The following is a 19610-nucleotide window of genomic DNA, read 5'->3' as shown; positions in this document are numbered from 1 at the left end:
GAACTGGCTTACACTCCCCCCCCCATCCTGAAAAAAAAGTGGGTGTGCTATTAAGCTTCCTAGAGGTCCCTAGTGCCTAACCAGCCTCAAGCTTCTTGTTTTAGGAAAAGGCTTTTTCCTCTCTTGAGGAGAAACCTCAAAATGGACAGGACCAGGAAGCACAAGCCTTCCAACAGTGGAGAAGGCACTGAACCCTTTGAAGTTAAGAAAGCCAGGACCTCTGTGTAGTAAATGTGGATGGCTCACCAGTACTTAACAAGCTGAACCAATTCCACAATTGAGGCCTAGAATAGTGTAGAAAGGGAGAACTAACAGAAAGTACTGGAGTAGTGGGGTGGGGGATATTCCCCAAGAGAAAGGGGGCAGGAGCTATTGGATTTGGGGCCAGGATGTGAAAGCCTAGAGGCCTGGTAAGGTTTGTGGGGATGGGGATAATGAGAATTGGTGATGAGTGCTTATTAATACTATTGCATAGGCTTATGAACCCGTTTCAGCAACTAGAGGAAACAGCCTCAAAGTAGCTGGTCCAAACTCAGGGGCCAGGAGGGAGGCTCTCAGCCTTCTCCTGGCACAATGCGGAGCGGGGCCCGGGGATCACAAGTGCAAAGCAGAGGGAATACGCGCTCCCCCAGGGGTCCGGGCGCCTGGAAGGCGAACAGCAAGTCCAATGAGCGGCCGTCGTAGAAGGCCACGCGGCCCCGCTCCCAATCCAAGTCCACACGAATGCGCTTTGGCGGTGGTCCTGCGCCACCCAGCAGGGTGGGCTCCGGTGCGGTGAGGGCCCACAGGCGGCCGCCGCGGCCTTCCACTGCCCACACGGCCTCCGCTGGGCACAGCCTGATGCGGCCTTTGCGTTGCACCGATTCCCCGGCAGCGCCCACTGCATAGCAGCTCTCCCCGTCGTCCTCATCCTCTCCGGAAGAGTCTCCGTAAGAGGCAGCATCCGCGGTCTCCACTTCCCAGCAATGGCGGCCGGCCCCGAAGCCCTGTGCACCTAGTACCGCTGGGAGCTGATCGAAGCGCGCGGGGCCGTCCAGGGGTACAGGGGTTCCTGGTGGGGCCAGTCGGACGCTGCGACGGTCAGTGGAGATGAGCAGGCGGCGGTGTGCGGTGCCAGGGTCCAGCGTCAAGTCGGCTGGAAAGGAGGAGGCGAGGAGAGGACTATGTGAGAGGGTTTTCTAAATCCGGTGGGGTAGCGCAGAGAATAGGCAGTGGCCGGTACACAAGAGACTGTTGAAGACCCTACAAACAAGGTCAAAAGGAGGCTGCAGGACCAAAAAGGATAAAGGCTTATGAAGAGCAGGCCTGGACAGGATAGGGACTATGCACAACTTCTGTGGAATTGGTCGTGAGGAAGGAACATGTTAGTCCAGGGAAGGAGGCACAGCTCAAAGAGCAAAGATTTCCTTCTGATTTGTAGTGTTAGAGAAAGGAAGGGTGAGACTGACCCGATTACATGGGAAGGAATGAAGACTAATATTTCAATATGCAGCATCTGGGGTGGGGCATGGGAGCTGGGTCAGCAGAATAGGGAAGGTGGATCTAAAGAGAAAGACTGATAACCTGATAGAACCCCAGAGACAAAGGGGAGGGGCAAAACGAAGAATCCAAGGTATCCTGCAAAACCAGGCCACCCACCCACAAGCATAGGTGGGGGTGGACAGGCCTATTTCTTTGGGAGGTGTGTTGCAGAGGAGAGAGAAGGAGGTGATAGCCAAAGGGATCAGGAAAACACACACACATTGTCTTGTATGTATGGGGTGCTTTGAGGGAAGATTTCTGGATTGGGGTACTAGAAGTAATTGGATTAGGTGAGATGATGGGTGACTAAAAGGATGAAATATCTTCTCTAAGCAATTGAAAGAAGGGTGGAGAGCAAGGAAAGAAGGGGAAGGAAGAGGCTCTGTAGAGAAGAATGATATGAAGTGGTAGAAGGAGAGATTCCTGGGAGGCAGCTAACTTCCTGGGTCTGTTTGAATGTATGAAAAAGGAAGAAGAAAATGACTGGAATATGAAGAATTGAGGACAGATACTCTTCTGGGTTAAATTTTACTCCCCCCCCCCAAAAAAAAAAGGTATGCTGAAGACCCCAATATCTTGGAATTGACCTTATATGAAAATAGGCTTTTTACAGAGGTAATAAAGTTAAAATGAGGCAGTTAGGGTGGGCCCTAATTCAATATGATTGCTGCTTTATAAAAAGGGAAGGAATTTGGTCACAGACAGATGCATACAGGAGGAAGATAATGTGCTGACCATCTCTGAGCCAAGGAATTAGTAAGGCCATGAGAAGCTAGCACAGACATGAGGAACAGATTCTTCCTCAGTCCTTAGAAGAAACCAATACTTCTGACACCTTGATTTCAGATTTCTGCCTCTAGAATTTAGGATAAATGTCTGTTGTGTAAGCCACAAAGATTATGGTACATTGTTATAGCAGTCCTAAGAAATAACCATTTTTGAGAACTAAAAGGGTACAAAGTTAACACAGACTCTTATTCAGTTCCCTCCCTACATTCTTCCTTACCTGTCAGTCTGTGAAGCATGTTTTTGACCACTGGATAATCATCAGGGAGATCTTCCTCTGAGTTAGACAACTTGGGTGCTGGGGCATCAAATCTGGACAGATAAGACAAAGAGTCAGGAAATCATTAGACACTCCTCTGCTTTCTGATGCTGATTCTGAAGTCCTTACTCCTAACCCACTCAAGTTCTCTGGAGCAGAAATAGATGAGGCCAACACCCCAGAAACACTGCCTATTAGTGGGGATAAAGATATGGGCCCAGTGGTAAGGTGATGGCTATGACTGCTGATAGTAGAAAGGAAGAAAGAGTAAACGTGAAACTTACCGCCTCCACGTCTTCCTAATATCCTGGGATGGGCAAAAGAAAACATGGATGTGAGCTCTGAGTTTCATACTGTGGGGAGTCCTCTCCCTCCTCCCTGCTTCTCAGGGGAACTCTAAGTGGGTAATATTCCTCCCCACCTCTCAGAGTGATCACCTTCTTTTCCCCCTGTGCCCCCACTGTTGCCTTCCCCCTCTTTATTCCACAAAGGTTCTCAATTCCCCTTCTCCAGACTATTTCTTGTCCCAAGAGATCTTACTTTCCTCATTTGCCTTCTTAGTTCCATTCTCTCTTTCACTAGTGCTATCCTTATCACCTTCCAGAGTGTATCCCAGATAAATGTCCACCCCCACCCGCCATCACATGACCAAATACACACCCAGAGCCCTTGAGCTAAGAGTTGGTATATAAAAGCCTTACAATAACGCTGCTTCCCATCTTGCTATAAAAGCCCAGTGGCGTTTATTGGGTCCTTCGCTTTGTGTCTCCACTGTGCCAGGGAGGCAACTGGACTTGGAGGACCTGTCCCAAGAGGCCCAATAGATCTTGCAGAGAATCATGGGAGCCAGAAGAGGGCGCTGGATCCCCTCCAAATAGTGGGACATTCCCCTCCCCCTCTTCACTGCCCAGTGAGGATGGCTGGAGCAGGCTGGTGTGGTGGCAAGGGGGAAAGAGAAGAGGAAAGGCAATTTGCCTAATTATGCCAATTACACCAAGACTAATTAGGTCTAGGAAGACTTCAAAGGGCGGAAGCGAGACCCAAGACCGGCTGGGCTGCTGGGGAGAAGCCAGCCTCAGACGCCTGGGGGTCGAGCAAGGGAATGGGGTTGGTTGGTGGCCAAGGAGTACGGGGCTAGGAGGGGGTGCGGAGGCGATAAATAAAGCTGGTGCGTGGAGGGAAGCCAGAGGCCCCAACGGCTGTTCTCCCGGACCTTGCCTCCACCTGTCGTCACCCCTGCCTGGGGATCTGGGAGGAGCTGAAAACAACAATAACAACAACACACATCTAAGGTCTGAGGAAGGGGCCCAACACTAAAGGGACTGTTGATCTGCTCCCCCTCCTTTCTCCGTCCTTTTTATCAGTCTCCCCCTTTCCCTCCCATCCACTCCGCGTTTTCTCCGCCTTCTTCCACTCTCGCCTTCTTCCACTCTCGACGCTCGTTCTGATATCTTTTACCATCCTCCCGGGCCTCCTATTCGCGCTAGCCCGGGTCACTTGCCCTTCTGCAAACAGGATCTCTCCCCTCGGCCAGCTCTGCTCCTCCTGGACGCTTTGGAGTCCCCGTAATTCCCGTACTCTTTGCATGATCTCGAGGGGTCCCGCGCTCTGTATACTACCCGCCTGTCTCTTCCTGTCCAACCTCTTCTCTCCTGCTCCTTTCACAGCATCTGTCCATCCTCCTCCTCCGAACAGTGTCAATCCCTTACCATCGTCCTTCCCGGCACCTCTCACCTTGAGGACCGGGTCAGACCCCACCTCCTTATTCTTTGCAATTCTCTCTCCAACTTCACCCTTACCTAAACTTCCACAAGGACTTTGGGGTGCCAAGTGCCGTTCCCGCCTTTCCCAGGGAACTTATGAGCCCTCTCCCACCCCATTAATAGCTGGTGACCCTCGAAGGCACCTACCTCTCCGTGCGGGTCCAGGCAGCCCATGGTTGGGATACGGCCTCCTCGGCGCCTTCCCAAGCGGGCGCCGGGCTCGGCCAGCTTCTCCCGCAGCCCGCGGCTGATCCGTACCTCCACCGCCAGCCGCACATTAGACCTCAGGCTGCGGCGGGGACACGGCAGGCCGCAGCAGGGGCAGGCGGTGGGGGACCCCTCAGTGCCGGTGGGCGGCGGGTTCCCCCAGCAGCGGGCCAGGCACGCGCGACAGAAGCTGTGCTCACACGCCAGAAGCACTGGGTCCTCGAAGGGGCCCCCACACAGCGGACACGTCGCCAGCTGCTCCAGACGCTCCACCAGCCCCGGGCCCAGCTCAGGCGCCTCCATGGGAAGCTGGGGTCTGGGAGCCACCCCCTGCGCGACCACCGCGACCGCCTACGAGCGCGCAGATGGTGGACCACCCCTGCTGCTTGCTGACTCGATGTCCTTCTCTCTGTCTCCCGCATTAACTTTATGCCGCTTTTCTGCCTGTCTCCTGGGATTGCCTCTCACTTCAACCAGAGTCTCAGTCTTGGCGAGTCTCCCCACCACACCACGTCAGGTTTTATAGGGAGGGAGGAGGCTCCTGCGGGAGGTAAACAGCAGGCCTTGCGTAACACCTCATCAGGTTCTCCCGCTTCCCCTGGAAGGTTTTGGGGGAGGAGGTTAGGGAGGATAGGTCACCTGGCTCCTAGAGCCTACGAGGTAGTCACTAGGGGGCGCTCTGGGGGCAAGGTAGCCTTGTGTGGGGAGAGTAACCCCCTGTCCCCCACTGAAGAGCCCGAATATTCCCTCTCCCTTCCCAGGCCTATGGTGTGAGGGTGGGCAGGGTGCCCAGGCTCGCTCTTGGTATGTGTGCCCACATCGCCAGGGTGTGAGTCATTGCAGGTGGCTGGCACACCTACATCTGGGGGTTGGGGGCCGGAAGCTGGGATCCTGGTTTGTGTGGCTTTTGGAAGCCTCTGAGTATTGATGTATGACAGTCATTCCCTTATCTTCCTGCCTTGCCTATTAAGGACTTAAGAACACTCTGAAGCCCACACTCCCGCCTCTAGGAGTCTGTATAATGCTCTCTCAGTTCTACTCTCAGTTCTCTCCTTCTATCTCCTGGTTCTTTCTCTACTTTTCCCTGTGTGAGTTTTTATTTCCATTTATCTCTTTCCCTCCTTTGGAACTGACCCAAGGATTATCTATTTTACTGAGGCCCAGAGAGTTGGGATAGCCAAATTTACACAGCAGGAAGATCAGAAGTGGAGCCACCCAGGCTGAGGCAGGGGCTCCTCCTCCTCCTCCCCCTCCTCCCCCTCCTCCCCCTCCTCCTCCTCCTCCCCCTCCTTCTCTTCCTCCTCTTCCTCCTCCTCTTCCTCCTTTTTTCTTTTTCTTCTTCTTCCTTCTTATTTTACCTTTCTTCTTCTTCAACTGCAGATCCCTGGAACTCCCTCTTGATTTCTGATTTTTTCCCCCTTGATCTTTTCTTGTGTCTTCTTCCCTCACCTTTAGTGCTCTCTCTCTTCTTCCTTCCTTTTCTTCCTCCCTCTTCTCTTTTTCTTCCTGCTCTCTCCTCTTCCTAGCTTCTATGGCTCTCTCATGCAAGACCTTTCTTCCTGGATACCCTTCCTGGATACCCTTGGAGATTTGTGAATGAGTAAATATCTGTGATATATACATCTGTGATCATGCACTGTTATACAACATGTGTGTGCATTCACTGATGTTCAAATGCCCAAATGTGCACAAACTTATTGACATAGATATATGTATAGTCCAAACATCACAGATATACATTAAATAGCACCAGGGTGAACACCCAGGATTATTTAGAGACAGAGGGGCATACTCAAACAAAACATGCAAAGAGACACTCTGTTATTAGTTTTATTGTCAATAATAGCAACAATACAACAGCAGCAAGTCTTTGTGGAGCAGCAGTGCTTTATTAGGCACCCCCTCCAGGCACCCTTCTTCCTCCTCCCCCATACCTATTAGGGAGATACTCAAATATGACACCATGATAAACAAACCTACACAAACAAACACATGCACATTCATTTTGGAATAATTCTCCTAGCTCAATGCTCATATAAGACACAGATAAAACTTGACCAAAAGACTATAGATATGATTGAAATCCATTTGTGAAAGATATACTGCTATGCTACAATAGGTAGAATAATGGCCCTCCAAAGATGCCATGTCCTAATTCCTGGAAACTGTGAATGCTACCTTATATGGCAAAGGAGAATTAATTTTCAGATGGGACTGTGTTTGATAAACAGTTGAAGTTAAAGTAGGGAGGCTATTCGAGAATATCCAGGTGGGTCTACGGCAATCATAAAGGTCCTTAAAAGTAGAAGGTGGAATCAGAAAGAAGGACCAGGAAGATAGCAGCATGAGAAATACTTGGCCAGGGCTGGGGCTGTAGCTCAGTGGTAGAGTGCTTGCCTAGCACATGTGAGGCACTGGGTTTTATCCTCAGCACCACATGAAAATAAATAAATAAAATAAAGTCATGCTGCCCATCGACAACTACAAATAAAATAATAAAAAAGTCCCTGGCCTGATGTTGCTAGCTTTTAAGATTGAGGAAGGGATCCAGGAGCTAAGGAAGTGGGTGGCCTTTAGAATTTGCAAAAGCCAAGGGAATGGCTTCTCCACTAGAGCATCCCAAAGGAATGGAGTCCTGCTGACACCTTGATTTTACCCCAGTAAGACCCTTTCCAGACTTGTGAATTATAGAATTATGAGATAATTAATGTATGTTGTGTCAAGACAGTGTTTGTGGTAATTTGTTACAGCAGAATTAGGAAACTAATTTATGTTTGACATTTCTCCCTCAGCCTCTGACCTTTCTGGGTCTGTCTGTACTTGTCTGCTTTTATGCCTCCAAATATGTCCCATTTCTTGATTTTGCTGTCTCTCTTGGCCTTTTTGTCAATCCCCTTTAGTCTCTTTTCCTTTAGATTACTTCATTTTCCTGGCTCCATCCCCACCTTCAAAGCCTCTTAGACAATGAGTTCTTTCTGGATCTGGGCCAAGACACTGGGTAAATGCCTCTTTGGGAAACTTGTATCTACTATCACCAATCCAAGTGACTTGCCATGGCCCTCAAAGTCTTGCCAATGGTTCAACACCTTGGTGGCACCTTAGAATCATCTGAGAAATTTTTAAACTTCTAATGTCCAGGAGATAACCCAAACCAATTAAACAGAACCTCCTGCGATGGGCCCCAAGTATCCATAGTTTAAAAGCTCTCCAGGTGGTTCCAGTGTTTAGCCAAGGGGAAACCATTGTATTGCACGATGGGATGTGTAGGTGGACCTGCTCCTCCCATTTCATTCTTTGTGCTCTAGCTGCAGTGCCTTGTATTTTCTGTTCCTTGAGCATGCCAAGGCTGATCTCATAGCACAGCCTTTGCTTTCTTTCTGCCTGGGCCCTCCTCCTCCAGAGCTTCACATGGCTCTTTATCTTCTCATTGTAGTCTCAATCCAAAGGTAACATATTCATGAGAGAATTTTTTTCTTTTCTTTCAGTACTAGAGTATTGAACCAGGGCCTTGTGCATGCTAAGTGAGCCCTCTACCATTAACCCTTACCCTCAGTCCCCCAAGAGGTCTTCTTTACTACTTACATCTCAAGTAGTTTTGCTCAAAGGCATTCACTATCTCTTTACTCAGACTTAATGTCTTCACAACATTTCTGAGTGCCTACAATGGTCTATTTATTATTTCCGTCCAACAGACGGTAAGGAGTATAGGAATAGGAACCTAACATTCACCTTCACTGCTGCTTGACATGCACAGGGAACAGTGCCTAGCATGGTGTCCTGGTAAACCTAGTCTCAGTTTTTTAATTACTCATCACTGATTGAGCAAAGTGAGAGGATCCTTTGACTCTGCTGACACCCTCTAAATTCCAGACAAGGACATTCTTATCCTTTTCAATCAATAGTCTTTCCTCGTTGAGCATGGTTGCACAAGCCTGTAATACCAGTGACTCTGGAGGCTGAGACAGAAGGATCGCAAATTGGAGGCCAGATTCAGCAACTTAGCAAGTCTCGAAGAAACTTAGCAAGAACCTGTCTCAAAATAAAAAGGGCTGGGGATGTGGCTCAGCAGTGAAGTACCCCTGGATTCAATCCCCAGTACCAAAATAATAATAATAATAATAATAATAATAATAATAATAATAATAATAATAATCTTTTCTTACTGGCCAGCGCCAGGCATGGTGCTTATAGAATGCTCATGTGATATGAGACATGGTGCTCAGTCTGACTGAAGAAGCTCATGACTAGTTGTCATTTCCCTTCTATAACTAGATGATGAAGATTCTACACCCTGGTTATCATGAGTTCATACCTAATGGTTCTAGGACACTGGTAAGGGAAAAGGCATTTGGAGACAGACTCTGCCAGGAAATATCTCACTTCTCAAAACCTTCTCCCTCCCTCTCCAGACTCCTAATAACTCTACACTTGATCCTCCAATACCCATTTGAGTTCATTCTTTCTGCAGAGAGCAGGAAGGGTGGTGGTGATTTCATGTATGCTGGCTTGGCTTTGCTTGCTCTGGCTGATTGAGAATGGATCCTGCCTCTCTGTTAACATACACATCTCCTTCCTTAATGTAGGTTCCTCCCACATAACCATTCTCACCCCTTTCCACCTTCTTCATACCCACAGTTGACACCAGGGAACATCAGAGGTGGGACAGGCCTTAGCCCCTCTCTTTTTTTTTTCCCCCATTCTCTTTTTTTGTTCTCTTCTCTCCTTTCATTTCCTTCTTCTCTCCTTTCATTTCCTTCTCTCCTGTCTATCTCTGCTCCACCATCAGTAACATGCTGTCCTTTTAAGTAGTCCACAAGTCTTTAAGCCTTCAAGTGGGAGAGGTAGAAAAAAGTGGAGAGGGGTATGAGGAAGGTTTTGGGAGACAGATGTCAGAACATTCATGGTCCCTGTCCTTAAGAAAGTGTGATAAGACAGGTAAAGTGTATCCATCATCAACTAAAATCTGTCATTACTAAATTAGGGAGTGGAATAGAGCAGATAAGGTGCATTCATCATTGAGTGCACTGAGAGGCGAAGATGGAGAATTCTGTTGACAGGATGGAGGATGAGTGGGAATGATTTCAGAAAGGCATCCTAGAGGAGGTGACCTATAAAAGGAAAGGAGAGTTGGTTGAGCTGAGTGACAGAGAAATGAAAGAAGCCTGAGCAAAGAATGGGAAGGATTTGGGAGGGAGAAAGCTTCAAGTGGAAAGAAGACCCAGCAGGTAATAAGCACAAGTGAAGGAGACCACAATTCTTTTTCAGTTCTCACTTGTTAAGTCATTTGCAAAGATTTTATTAAATTTTGATTGTTTCTATATTTACCTGTTTTTTTTTAGACTCCACAGTTTACAATGTGCTTTAACGTAACTGAAATTTCTCTTACCGCAGGGCAATTTTTCCAAATAACTGCTCCAAGGATTCTGGGTAAAACATCCCTGATGCAAGAACAAGAATGGGGTGGAATTAAGGTAGAAGATTCACAGATCAATCCCATCAGTCCTGATGCTCAACAACATGACCTGTGTTGTTACAGGAATGTCACCCTCACAGTTTATCCTCTTATTTAACCCAGTAAGAGCTGTGGGCCACATCCAGTCATTTTAGAGAGGTCACTGAGCCTTGGGCATCATCCAGGATTTGACTAGGCTCAAAGAGCTGGTAGGAGGGGGATCCAGGGCTGAAATTCAAATCTATTGAGTTGGTTTCAAATTCTGTGCTTGTTCTCTTAAGCACTACTTTCTTTTTTTCTGAAAAAAAAGTAGTATTTTCTACTCCTAATGAGAAATTCTTTCTTCTCTCTCTCTTTAAACACCTATTTAGAGATAACCTTTCTCTGAGATGTTGTGCCTTCTTCAAGTTCATCCTGTATGCTCATTTTGTTCTCTCTCCTAACAACCCCCTTGTCAATGACACTGATCTTTCTTTCTTTCTTTCTTTCTTTCTTTCTTTCTTTCTTTCTCTCTCTCTCTCTCTCTCTCTCTCTCCCTCCCTCCCTCCCTCCCTCCCTCCCTCCCTCCTTTCTTTCTTTCTTTCTTTCTTTCTTTTTTCCTTCCTTCCTTCCTTCCTTCCTTCCTTCCTTCCTTCCTTCCTTCCTGGGATTAAATCCAGAGGTGCTTAACCTCTGAACCATATCCTCATTCCTTATTTATTTATTTTTATTTTGACACAGGGTCTCACTAAATTGCTTAGGGTCTTGCTAAATTGACAAGACTGGCTTTGAACTTACCATCTTCCTACCTTAGCTTCTTGAGCCACTGGGATTACAAGCATGCGCTACCACATTTCTTTTTTTTTTTTAAGTTTTGAGTTAGGATCTCATTAAGTGACGTTTCTTTATTCACTCTTTAAATTCCCCTTTAAATATCCACTATCACTTCTCTTCCCAATGCTCCCCATGTTTTTTTGTTCCTCAACTTGTTATCAGCATTCCTTTAAGAGATGTGCATTCATCCAACTATTCCATTTAATCATTCAACGACTATTTACTGAGCACCTACTATGTGCCCAGCACTGTTCTAGGAGTTAAGGGAACTGTAGAAAACAAGCCAAACACAGTCCCTTGTCCTCTGGCAATTTAAATTCTATTAGGAGACATCAACAATAAGCAAGCAAACAAATTAAGAAACTAATTATAGATTATGATAAATGCTTTAAGGAATATAAAGTGGGTAATGTAAGAAGAGTTAACCAGAGGAGGCATGCACTACTCTTAGTAGGAAAACTTCTCTGAGGAGTGACATTTGAGCTGAGCCATGATGGATGAGAGGGATCCAGTAGTGAAAAGAATTGGAGGAGAGCCCTCTAGGCAATGGCAGGTGCAAAGGCTTTGAAGTGGGAACAATGTTGTTGAAAAGTGAAGTGCTATGAAAATGGTTTGACTTGGGATTAGAGCCATACCAAGAGCCAGGCTGTGCAGGACTTTAAGGACCAGGATAAGGAGCTGGGCTTTCTTCTAAGCTTTAAATTGGGGTTTATATGGTCCAATTTGTATATATTTTAACATTCATTTTATTTTAATTTTTCCACTTTTTGGTGCATTATAGTTGTGCATAGTGATGGGATTTATTATACATATTCATACATGTGCACAATATAACATATAACTTGACCAGTATCATTCCCTTGTATGTCTCCTTTCCCTCTCCTTGTCCTGTTCAGGATTTTAGTCCCTTTCCTCTATTCTAATGATCCCCTCATCTATTTCTTTTTCTTTTTCCTCTCTAGCTTCCACATGTGAGCGAATTTCCTGAACAATTAATTTTTTAGTGTAAAGTATCCCCAAATATTGAATGGAGGCAAATTTATACTAAATAATTATTCATTATTTATCTAAATGCATATATAAGTGGGCATCCTTTATTTTTATTTATTTATTATTATTAAGTAACGGGGATTAAACTCAGCGGCACTCAACCACTGAGCCATATCTCCAGCCCTATTTTGTATTTTATTTAAAGACAGGATCTCACTGAGTTGCTTAGTGCCTTGCCATTGCTGAGGCTGGCTTTGAACTCAAGATCCTCCTGTCTCAGCCTCCTGAGCCTCTGGGATAACAGGCATGAGCCTGTTTTTATATATATATATATATATATATATATATATATATATATATATATATATATATATATATAGACATATATATATATATATTATAAATATAAAAATGTTTATAAAAATAAAATATTTTTATTTGTGAAATCTGATAACTTAGTATCCAGCACAGATACTAATAGCCTGAGTTCTAAGTTTGATGAAGGCTTGAGGAAGGCCTCTCTAAGGAGGTAATATTTAAGGGTAAACCTGATAGATGAGGAGTTCACCATACACAGAGAGAAAGGAAAAGCATTTGAGGGCTAGAGAACAGGTAGTGATGAAGACATAAGAAGGTATTAAATCAAGAAGTCTTCAGTTCTGAGTAGTGAAATAAGACAAGAGTATAATGGGAAAGACCTATGGCTACTACATACTAATAACATTCCCCAGATCTATACAAGGTGATCATTCTGAAGAGAGAAAAACATTCCAGTTGTTTAGACAAGAGATGTTGTTGGCTTGAGTTTGTGGAATTCAGTGGAGCTGGAGTGAGCAGGCCAATTTGAAATACATTTTGTAGATAGAACTGACAAAAGTATTGAAGAGGTCTTTGTGGGATGAAAGCAAGGAAAATCAAGGATGAGTTTCTAATTCCTGGAGTGAACAACTGGGTCAAAGCAAGATGCAATTACTGAAACGGGAATGGGATCACAAGAGAGGAGATACAGACAGAGTGTTGAGTCTTCCTGGTTCAGATGAACAGCCCTGCACAAGGACTGCCTCTCCTCTCTGCAGAATATTCCCAGACATGTACTTACCTCTCTGTTCTCTTCCTCTTACCTATCTCCCTGCTCTCTCCACCACATTTTTTCCTTCTCTCTTCTTTCTTTTTAATTTATTGTCATCCTATTTCCTGGACAGAATCAGAGGCTAAGCCATCAGGAAGGGTAGAATGTAGATAGCCAAAACCAGAAAAATTTCCCATGGTTCTGTGATTCACAGTCTTCCAATAGACCTGGTAAACCACTTAACCTCTCTTCCCTGGGCCTCAGGAAATGTTGAAGTGGGGAGGAGGGAGAAGAACTTGACTGAAGCAGTTGAGAAGGCTCTGGAGGAAGGAGCAGGCCTCATCTTCTAGCAGATGGGAAATCCACCAGTCCAAACCCCTTCATTTATTTTGTTATTTAAATTTGTGTGTGTGTGTGTGGGTACTGGGAATTGGACACCAGGTGGTTGGTTGGGAAAGGCTTTACCCACTGGGCTACATTGCCAGTCCTTTATGTATATATTGGAGATAGGGCCTCGCTAACTTTCTGAAGCTAACATTGAATTTGGGATCCTCCTGCCTCAACCTCCCTAGGTGCTGAGATTTGGGTGTATGCTATTATACCAGGCTCACACCCTCTCATTTAAAAGTTGAACTAATTACTAAATACAGTGGTACCTACCTATAATCCCAGCAACTCAAATAGGCTGATGCAGGAAGATTTCCAGCTCATGACCAGCCTCATAAACTTAGAAAAACCCTGTCTAAAGAGTAAAAAGGGCCTGGGATGTAGTTTCAATGGTAAAGCATCCCTGGGTTCAAGCTTCAGTATCAAAAACAAACAACAACAATAATAACAACAACAAAATAAACAACCACACTGAAATAACTCATGTTTTCAGCTTCCTAGCTAAATTAAGTAAGAAACCGCACAGTATGAAAGTACATACACACAGCTTGGAAATAGTTGCATCTCAAGATTCAACTCAACTCTTGCTAGCTTTGTGACTATAGAATAAAAATATTACATATATTACATCAAAGAATTGTTTTAAGGATCTAAGGAAATAATTTATATTCACTCATTCAACAAATATTTATTAAGTACCTACTACATGCCAGAAACAGTGTTGGGAGCTGGGGATTCAGCAGAGACCAAAGCACATAGGAATCTGCCCTCTTAAGGAAAACAGATCATTAACAAATATATAAGGGACATGTGATTGGTAGCAATTAGTGGCTCTTATCCAAAATGCTTGGGACCTGAAATGATTTGGGAATTTTTCAGATTTTGGAATATTTGCATATACAAGGTATCTTGGCGATAGGATCCAAGTCTAAACACAAAATTCAGTTATTATTCATAGTTACCTTACAAACATAACCTGAAACTAAAAGTAATTTTATACAATATTTAAATTTTGTTTTTGATTTAAAATATACATATATTAACTTAGTGCTAATGGGAATTGAACTTAGGGTACTCCACCACTGAGCTATACCCCTGGCTCTTTCATTTATTTATTTATTTATTTTTTGTGGTGTTGGGGTCTTGTGCATGCAAGGCCAACTAAGTTATAACCCCAGCCCCCTGCCCTTTTAATATTTGTTTTGAGACAGGATCTTGTTAAATTGCTTAGGGCCTCACTAACTTGCTGAGGCTGGCTTCAAACTTGTGCTCCTCTTGTCTCAACCTCTCTAGTCACTGGGAGTACAGGTGTGTATGCCACCACACCCAGCAATACAATATTTTGAATGTGTCTGCATTTTGACTGTGGTCTGTTATAGGAAGTCAGGTGTGGAATTTTCCACTTATGAAGTTATTTGGACACTCAAAAATTTCAAATTTGGGGACATTTCCAATTATAGATTTTTGGGTTAGGGATACTCAAGCTGCACCATAAGCTATTTAAAGTCAGGAAAGACTATAGGGAATGCTGGATGGAATGGGCAGGTTTACAATTTTAATAGGTTATATTTGAGCAAAGCTTCAAGGAAGGTGAAAGAATTACTCAAGTCCTTATCTGGAGGAAGTTATTCCAGATGAAGGGAAAGGCTCTGAAGCAGAAGCTGCTGGTGTGTTGAAGATTTAGAATGCCTGGGCACAGTGGTGCATGCCTGTAATCCCAGCCACTCAGAAGGCTGAGGCAGGAGGATCTCAAGTTCAAGGCAATTTAGCAAGATTCTGTCCAAAAAAAGCAGGAGGTTGTGGGGACTGGGATTGTGACTCAGTGGTAAAGTGTCCCTGGGCTGAATCCCTAGTACTTTAAAAAGAAAAAAAGAAAGGAAGAAAGGAAAAGAAAAGAAAATGATTTAGCATGAAGGCCATGTGGCTGAAGCAGAGGGAGGAGTAGGAAGTGAGAGAGGTGACCAGGTTGTGCACTTCATTTAGTTCAGAGTAAGGTGAGCCTGGCAGTAGATGGAGGTGCTAGGAAGGGACTGATTCTGGACATGTGTCAACAGGAGCTGACAGTTTGCTGCTGGGTTGGATGTAAGTCATAACAGCAAATAAGAAGTTAGGGAACTTGAGGGATTTGGCCCCAGCACTGAGAGGATGGAACTGTCAGTGGCTGGGATGGGAAGATGAGGAATTTCACCCTGGACATGTGAAGCTCAGCTGCCTGTTGTAAACTGTGCAGTCCTTGGTCAGCACATGACATTATGAGTAGTGGCAGAACCAAAAAGAAAGAATAGTATTAATATTAGCAAATAATAATTTTCAAGTTAATTTTTTTTTTTTTTTTTTTTTTTTTTTTTACCATTCTCTTACCTACTCAAGGAGAATATGTCACATTCCAGTTACAGGGAGGAAACTGGTGGCCAGGCAGAATAAGTGGCCTTTTTTCTCAAGATCAAAGTCGGCCTGGGGGCAGAATCAGGGCTTGAGTTCATCTTCCTCCAGCAGTGTTGGAACACTGACTCTTGACTCTCAGGGACACAGAGACACAAAGAGGGTCAGAGACATGAACTATGAGTCAGAGAAACCAAGTCAGAAACATAAAAGGAAGCGTGAGGCAGAGCAGAGAGACTCAGTCAGGGAGACAGCTACACAGAGTGACCTAGAAAAGCCTCAAGAGCTGAGAGCCAGCCCCATGTGCCTCTGGGACTTGGCCCACATGACATTCTCCCTCCCTCCCTTCCTTCCTCTTCCCCGTGACCTGTTGCCAAAATATCACAGGCATGCTGCTGGCATCCAGCCTGCCAATTAATGCAGCAGCCCTTCCCTCTGACTTCCTCCAGAGCCTCAGAGGTGCCCCCCAACTCACTCTTCCAGCCCTGCACTGCCCCACCCTGCATCTCTGAGAGGAAAACTGGCCTGGGGACCCGCCTTGGACTCTGGGGCTCCCTTCATCAAGCCGCTCCCTGAGCAGAGTGTGGCCTCTCGCACCCTTTTATCTGCCATCTCTGAGCACCTTTGTGAGCGTCCTTGAAACCAGGGCTTAGTAGAGGTACCCACACCCATGCCTGGCTCCCCTGCCCTCAGGGTGGCATGTAGGGCAGGAAGAGCAGGGAGGGGCTTCAAGGAAGCTCCTGGGGTGGCTCTGAGGAGGCTGAGAAGACAGATCTATTCATAGGAGGAGAAAGATGAAGCCTAGTGAAGAGACACTAAGGAGGAATTAGGGCAAAGTAGGACCTTTTGGGTTAGATAGAGGGATGAGCTGGTGAACAACAGCATCTGAAATGAATGAAGAGCAAACACAGGGAGGAGGGAATCTGGCAGAAGAAGCTGGATGTGATGAGAGGATTTCATCAGAACTACATAAAGTTGGACATGAAATTGGAGAAGAGATAATACTTTTTGCATTTTGGAGCACCATTATATATTTTGTATCAGCATTTGTTTATCATAAATATCATTACTCTCATTTTACAGATCAAGAAACTGAGGCTCAAGAAGTGAAATGAATTGCCCCAATTCACACAGCTAGTAAGAACAGAAAATTTCTACTTTCTCTTTTATACCATAGCAGCAACAGTGTCTGTAGGTGACATGTTAAATAGAAGAGAGAGATTAGACTTTTAGGAGGTTAAGGATTTTCATCCTACAAATATTTATGGGCCACTTTTTCTGTGCCAGGTAATATGTTAAGCACTGCAGGTATTAAGATAGTCTGTTTCAAAAGACTGAGCTTCCAGTGCAGCAGAGATGTGAGCTGTATAAACAAGACAAGGGTGTGGCCCCAGGCCTGAGGGCTCCTCTGGGGGAGGGCAGCTTGGGGAAGCTTTCGCAGGGGATGTCTGGGAAGAGGGAAAACCTTTCTCCAGTGGATGGTGGGAGAGGGTGAGAGTGGGCCTTTTAGGTAAAAGCCAGTTTGCACAGTGCATGGGAGAGTAGGTGTGTGAAAGAACAAAGAAGGGATGTGAAGGGTACTCAATGGAGAAGCTAAAGAAATGATGGGGAGGACAGTGGCATTAAACTCATGTTCCATTTTAAATCATCACATGGCTGTCATGAGGGTTAGGAGGGATCTTACAACTATAGGGCTATGGGTTAAAGTGCTTCTCCATTTGTTGGGACAATAGAAATATTCATAGCATACCTGTATGCCAGATGACATCCAAAGTGCTTTCATGTATATTAGGTAATTTAATCCATGTAGCAGTATTTAATAAGAATGAGGAAGGACTGGGGATATAGTTCAGTGGTAGAGCATGCTTAGCATGTATGAAACCCTGGGTTCAATCCCCAGCACCAAAACAAAACAAAGAACAAGGAAAAGAACCCTATTTGGGTTGACATGAGACAGTCTCTAGGAACGTGGTTAAAAAGAAAAAGTTCAGAATATTGAGTACTATGAGTTATGATTCATATTAAATAAACACCCACAAGGGAAGGATTTTGGTGGGGGGGTGGATAGAGAGAACAGAGCCAGGCCTGGAGAAGGGCAGGTGCAGCTCACAGCTGAGGATTACAGTGTGTGGTGAGCATCATATCCTGCCTGGGGCTGGAGCTGAGAAGGACCTAGAGCTTGCCTTGCCAAGCGCTTAGGATCAATCCTTTATCCTGGGCAAGTCTCAGAGAGTTCTTAAGTCCGGTAGGAATATATTCCGAACATGTTCCAGAGGTCATTCTGGCAGCAGGTACAGAGTGGATTGTCAAAATTGTGAAAGATCAGGAAGATTGCAGAAGGCTGGACTGCCGGAATAGAGAGGGGGAGGAAATGTGAGGGAGTGTGTGGGCAGCACAGCTTGATGTGGGGGAAAAAAAGAAAAAGAACACAGAACATAATAAGATTATTTCCAGAATTTTAATTGAAGTTATTACGTGTAAATAAAAAGTCAAATAATTAGATGGGTTAGATAGAAAAAAAATATTAGGGGCTGGGGAGGTGGCTCAAGCAGTAGCACGCTTGCCTGGCATGCGTGTGGCCCGGGTTCGATCCTCAGCACCACATACAAACAAAGATGTTGTGTCTGCCGAAAAACTAAAAAATAAATATTAAAAAAATTCTCTCTCTCTCTCTCTCTGTCTTTTAAAAAAAAAAAATTAGCCCTCACCCCTATCTCTCTACTTTCAACTCTTAGCTCATTTGTTTTTGGTGTTTGTTTCTATATGCCAGGATTATATTAGTAATTATATGCTCCTTCAATTTTAGGCATTATCTATTGATTTATGCAAGATATAACTTTTTATTTAAACCACAACCTCACTTGGTCCTCAAGCAAATATCCTCCCATCTTCATTACCCTTACTTAATAGCTATTTCAAAAACACAAACATACATACATGCACATTCACATATATATATATATTTCTATGTGTATATGAGTATGTATATAAATACTCAGAAAAATGTCATGAAGGACTACATTAAGTTAGGATTTAGGGAGACAGTAGTTAAATGAGACTTTCATTCTGCCTATCTCATTTAAATTCTTTGCAAATGAATGTATACATTAATTACTTATATAGTTTTAAAAAATAATCCATACAACAATACTAAAAGGCAATTATCATTATCCACAGTTGACAGATGCAAAAACTAAAGCCCAGAGAGTTAAGTAATTTGTTCCAGGTCTTACAGCAATCAAACACCTCTGGTAAGAAGATTTGAACCTAAAGGAAGAGAAGGCAGGACATAAGGATGTGATAAAGAAAGCCAGGCATTGTGTGTGGGGGTGGGGTGGGGGGGGAGGGTAATAAAGAACCTAATAAGAACAAGAAAGTCTGCCTTTGTCAGAAAGGGGAAATGAAAGCAGGAGGCATTAACATTAGAAATATCTGATTTGAAGAAACATTAAGGGCCTTACTAGGAAAAGGGAATCATTAATACACAGAAGCACTGGAGGATTAAAGGTCATGGCCCCACATCCTTCCCAAGACAACTCAGGAGCCAGGCATCTGGCAGGCTGTTGATTTATCCCACAGTGACTCACTGGATCCCTGAAACTGACAGGCTGGGTGAGATCACCACCCCAAAAGGCAAAGAGCAGAGACAAGAAGGCCCTTGGGGTCCAGAGAGCTGAACCCGTCTGGTCAGAGGCCACTATCAACAAAGAATTCATATCTAATAGGTTTTCCTCAGGGCTCAAATGAGTGGGTATGGGAGTCACTATGAGACTGTGATATAAGGAAGGATGACAAACAAAAACAGCCCAGCCAAGACAACAAGCTTCAGAGTCTCTGCCCTGGGAGAACAAGGAACCTCCAGATAGGAAAGGCCTGCATGAGGCCCCAGTCAAGGCCACCCAAGGCTGCTCCCTAATGACTAGTTGTCTTCACCGTGGCCATGAAAGGTGGGGTTTTATGGCTAAGTTGGAGATTGAATAC

The 19610-nt window shown here is 44.8% G+C and overlaps 1 protein-coding gene across 2 annotated transcripts; it reads right to left on the bottom strand.

The window, feature by feature from the left end:
- Positions 1 to 76: 76 nt before the first annotated feature.
- Rnf39 (ring finger protein 39) lies at positions 77 to 4854 on the bottom strand. Of its 2 annotated transcripts, XM_071613956.1 has the most exons (5): positions 4477 to 4854; positions 2851 to 2873; positions 2528 to 2619; positions 819 to 1135; positions 77 to 644 (listed from the first exon to the last, which is right to left on the bottom strand). In XM_071613956.1, the coding sequence occupies exons 1-5, from the start codon at positions 4837 to 4839 to the stop codon at positions 555 to 557; spliced, it is 885 nt and encodes a 294-aa protein (XP_071470057.1). In that variant the 5' UTR covers positions 4840 to 4854; the 3' UTR covers positions 77 to 554. The 2 variants fall into 2 exon arrangements, with proteins under 2 accessions (XP_071470057.1, XP_027777925.1); XM_027922124.2 differs by having other exon boundaries at positions 77 to 1135.
- Positions 4855 to 19610: the final 14756 nt, after the last annotated feature.

The sequence above is a fragment of the Marmota flaviventris genome, chromosome 6 (assembly GCF_047511675.1).
Source record: "Marmota flaviventris isolate mMarFla1 chromosome 6, mMarFla1.hap1, whole genome shotgun sequence".
NCBI lineage: Eukaryota > Metazoa > Chordata > Mammalia > Rodentia > Sciuridae > Marmota > Marmota flaviventris.
The sequence above is the reverse complement of the archived record's forward strand: the minus strand, read 5'-3'. Positions and strand labels throughout refer to the sequence as shown.

What these genes read in the sequence shown, in the direction of transcription:
- Rnf39 (XM_027922124.2), bottom strand. Translation starts at nt 4,839, where the DNA reads ATGGAGGCGCCTGAGCTGGGCCCGGGGCTGGTGGAGCGTCTGGAGCAG. An exon ending in GCCTGGACCCGCACGGAGAG is followed by an intron (nt 2,874 to 4,476) that starts GTAGGTGCCTTC and finishes TGCCCATCCCAG; the next exon opens with GATATTAGGAAGACGTGGAG. An exon ending in ATTAGGAAGACGTGGAGGCG is followed by an intron (nt 2,620 to 2,850) that starts GTAAGTTTCACG and finishes TTATCTGTCCAG; the next exon opens with ATTTGATGCCCCAGCACCCA.